The sequence below is a fragment of the Brassica oleracea genome, chromosome C3, assembly GCF_000695525.1.
Source record: "Brassica oleracea var. oleracea cultivar TO1000 chromosome C3, BOL, whole genome shotgun sequence".
Classification (NCBI taxonomy): domain Eukaryota; kingdom Viridiplantae; phylum Streptophyta; class Magnoliopsida; order Brassicales; family Brassicaceae; genus Brassica; species Brassica oleracea.
In genome coordinates, this window is record NC_027750.1 from 18,130,040 (window position 1) to 18,134,546 (window position 4,507).

At 34.8% G+C, this 4,507-nt stretch overlaps 1 protein-coding gene across 1 annotated transcript in view; it reads left to right on the forward strand.

The window, feature by feature from the left end:
* The first annotated feature begins 4,244 nt into the window (after positions 1 to 4,244).
* LOC106330022 overlaps positions 4,245 to 4,507 on the forward strand; it is a 12,072-nt gene continuing 11,809 nt past the window's right edge. The window contains exon 1 of the mRNA XM_013768589.1: positions 4,245 to 4,350. Coding sequence (XP_013624043.1) covers positions 4,245 to 4,350 — 106 coding nt within the window. The remainder of the gene's footprint in view (positions 4,351 to 4,507) is intronic.

A 4,507-nucleotide genomic window follows, 5' to 3' on the forward strand; every position in this document is an offset into this window, starting at 1 on the left:
GATTATTCAATCTCTCGAGCAAACGATTCTCGAGCGACGAAACAACCGAACCAGCTTCGTCCAACTCGCCATCAGGCGTGTTGAATGGACCCCATCCAACTCGCACGATGGCGATTTGGATCGACCTCGTCCAACTCTCCAGCGGGTGAGTTGGACCGACCTCGTCCAACTCGCCATCAGGCGAGTTGGATCGACCATGTCTAACTCGCCATCAGGCGAGTTGGATCAGCTTCATCCGACTCGCCATCAGGCGACCTGGACCAATCCCACCCCATGTACTCTCGTTTCACTCTCCGGAACTCTCTCCTTCGAGTCTTGATCAAACTGTCTCTTGTTTCATCTCGATCGGAGTTACCGTTGAAACTTTAATATAAAATTAACAAAGACTTATTTTCTCATATGAATTCAAATAAATCATATAAAACGATAGCGGTTAACTTAACACCATAGTTGTCTCGACTATACGATTGGTTCCCACTATTTCGTAAAACCGACGTCATACGGAAGTTGATTTCTCTGAAAGAAATCGTAAAAACGCTTCAGTAAAAAAAAGGGCCGAAAAGGTCTAAAACGCGGCAAAAGCCCACTTACGATTTTAGACGAGAATGTGCCCAAAGTTACTTTGAAGGTTTATCGAATATTCACGAAAGAAGATAAATTTCAAGTTTTGAAAGATAATCATGAAGATCGAGAAAAATGAAATATTTCCGCAAAAGTATAAACTCAACCGGGGCAGAAAAGGAAAGGAAAACCGACCTTGGATGAGTATATAAGAGAAGCCAGATGAGAGGCGGAAAAGAGAACTTTTGACACATGAAATTTAGCACTTAGAGCAACTTTGGCAATTTTTCGTTTTTGTTATCGAGCTGCGACTCAATTAGGTATCCTGCCTTAGGAAGTTAGAACTAGGAACTCATCGACAGCTCTTGCGGCCGAGGCTTTTACATGTTGTAAACGCTCATACGCAGATTCATAATAATATCTTCTTTGCTCTCTTTTCGTTATTCTTGATTTATTATTTCTCGATTTTTCTCCAAATCAATAGTCTCAAATCGTAAACGTTTAACTTAGTTTGCTGATACAATCGAGACGCAAATGTGTTTTATGGATATATCGAAGGACTGGAAATAACCTCACACTTTAACGTTTATAGGGAATACACCAGGAGCATCGTCAATAAATAGTATTCCTTTTATAAATGAAAATAGAAGCATGTGTTGCAAAACATTCTGGCTGATCTCGAATTTGATTGTTTGTTTAATGTATAGCCACTTGGACAAACCGAAGATTTAGCTTTGTTTTTATGTTTGATTTTCAGATTAATATTGTGTTTTTGAATAATAGAATAATTGATGGTGAGGAAGTCACTAATGGAATAAAAGGCTATATGACATTTGCTTGTGTGGATCATGTCTTAGAACGCAAATATTAAGTTTGGGAACATTTTACAAGTTTTGCCTTAACAAAAAATGGATCATGCTTCATGATTGATGATTTTAGTAAGATCGCATGGCATAATGAAAATGGAAGGAAAGACAGTTCCTTTGATAATTTTTTCATACTTTTTAAGCAGATGTTGTGGAATTTGAAATTTCCATGTTTTTGAAATTTGATGTCTTGGGTGGGAAAAAGGAGACAATCAATAGTGAGATGACATGTAAGACCCGATCTTGGGATCCTGAACCCAACTAAGACCCGCGGCCTTACACCAACTCAATCCGACTCTTGATTCATTTTAGGTTCAATATTTACTATGTCATTTTCAATCATATGAGGTTCATAAGACAATCGACCAGTATGTATAAACAATAAGGTAAATCAATCTTGTATTAATATAAAATGAAATTCAATACATAGGTTTAAGTTGCACTATAGGTTATCATAAGTTCATTCCTAATTCGATCTACCTATACACCACACAACTTTGCGCTGACTGAGTCTTCATGGCTTCTTGGTCGTACTACGAGTAACCGCAGATCCTGAAACCGTAAACCATCACATTAATCACAATCCGATATCCTAACAATCGATTCTAACAATGTATGGTTTTGTTCTATTACCTAACTCAAAAACCTCTATCAAACTCATCATATAACAATCGGCCATACTTAGATCCATCCCAAGGACAATCTCCAACCATCAAATCATAACTGAACCGCCCAGATCCAGTCCGACCGCACGGTTGGGATAGCGATCCTTATACTGGGATAATCTAGTATCTCTGAAAATCTCCAATGAAAATTTATTTAGGGGAATCACAAGAGATTCTCTAGAGCTACTAAGGCATGCAGAGGGTGAATGTCAAGTTCGGTTTGAAGTGAACGCTAAAGAATTTTAGGAGATGCAACTACAACATCATCCAATGATATCCCAACCCTTAAGTTTGCAAAGCATATGTTAAGTTGATGGTCCATGAACTTCTGAGGCACAATTCAGTGGATGTGGATGTGTGTGAAAAGATTTTTCAGGACATGAGCAACTTCTGGAATTAAGGAATCAAAAGAGGCGCTCTCATCTCTACATATGAAGCTGGAAGCGCTTACTTGGGGTATGAAAAGTCTGCTTCATTACTTATCTTGCCAACATTTCAGAACAAATTGAAAGGATCTAATCTTAGTGATACAAGAATCAAAGTATGACCAAAATTTTTCAATGAAATTGAAAGAATTATCTATTCTAAATAAAAGACTTCAAGATTTCAAGAGTACCTATCATCCCCAAGCGCAAAACCAGATTGTTAATTCTTGAGTTAAGACTGCACAAACTTTTCATAGAATTTTTTTGTTGATTGTTCTATTCTTATCTGATTTCTTATACCACCTATTGATTGAGTAATTGAATAGTTTTTCAATATCATAATATAAAAATAAATATAAAACATTAATATTTATTTGAGTCTAGATAGAGACCCTTACAGTCTTTGAGATCGGGAATCAAAGGCAAATGGGGAATCAACACAAAATAATCATATAACACATGAGACCCATAATTCATTTCCGGTTTATTAATAACGGATTAAAGTCATACAGTTGTGAATTTGAGTTTGGGGTGGCATTATTTTAAGAAGGCATCACTCAAAAAAGTTAGATGTCTAAAATGAAGTTTTCTTTTTGCATGCAAAATTAAAATAACTTCTAGGGACAATGCACTGTTTGACAGTAACCATAAGTGGTAGCTTATGTAATGGAAAGTTTCGAACAGGTGAAGATGATGTTTTCACCTGAAAGGTAATCATTGCTCTCGATACATTCGTATGAACTCAATGAAATTAAAGAGAAGTATTTTCACTCCACTAGCAGAGAACAGAAAGACATGAATATTGTGCTACAACTTTTGGTTCAATATATACGTCTGTGTTGTTGACAAAACAAAATGCATAAAATATTTTCTTATATATTATTTTCTTATAACATTTTCTTATATATTAGTATCTGTTAAAAATATATGTCAAATCCTTTTTTTTGCAAGTATACACAATATAAATGAAATTGTGATAGTGTTATTTTCTGTTACCAGAAAAATTTCAGATTATAGTATCTTTATCAAAATGTATTTGTAGATACAGTAACTAAATTATGATAGTAAAAGAATATGCAAAACAGTTTTTTCAGTTAAAGATTTTTCATTCGTCATACATATTATTTTTTCCTCAAAAATTATAGAAACAGTTTATATAAATGATAGATATGATGAGTGTACGAAAGTAAGGTAGTATATATGTTAAAATCTGTTCATAGATATATTAATTAAACTGTAATAGTAAAACCATAATTATTTAATGATATTTTACTTGTCAAAGTATGCATTAATTGGTTGTACATTTATGGTATTGAATTTTTATATTACTATAAATTCATTGGACCAGGAAGAACCATTTCAACAGTTTCTCAAAACAATTTCTTAAATAAAACCAGAAAACCTTAATTAGTATTACAAAATATAATATAAAAACAAAAATGGAGTAGTTCTCCTTTGGGGAAGAGAGGTAGAGAGGCATTTGTTTGTTCGTGTGTTCCTTCTTTGTGGGTTTATTGACAGCGATGATGATCTTCAAGTATCTTTGAAACTATCTGTGGGAGAGAGGGTTTCTCATAACTGATTTCGTGTAGGTTTGGGACAAATCGATTTTTTTTTTTAATTTAGATTGTGATTTCTTCCCTGCCCTTGTGGTGTATAGTAAGAGAGTGAAAGAGGGCAGAGAATTGTATATTGGTTCCTTTGCTTGATACAATATAGCTTTACTGATGGAGAAACGTGAACCCTCTTTGGTACCTGAATGGTTGAGAAGTTCAGGGAATGGTTCTGGTGTTGGGAATAAAAGTCATATTCAGTCATCTTCTGCTCGCTCAGGTATGCTCCAGTTTTATATGCCTCTATATTCCTTTTAAAACCATTGTTTGAATAGCATCGTAACTTCATATCATTTCCGTTTTCATTTTGATTTAGATAATAACAAGAGTAGGAACCCTAGGGCAGAAACCGATGTTGATTCAGTTCGGTCTCCTTT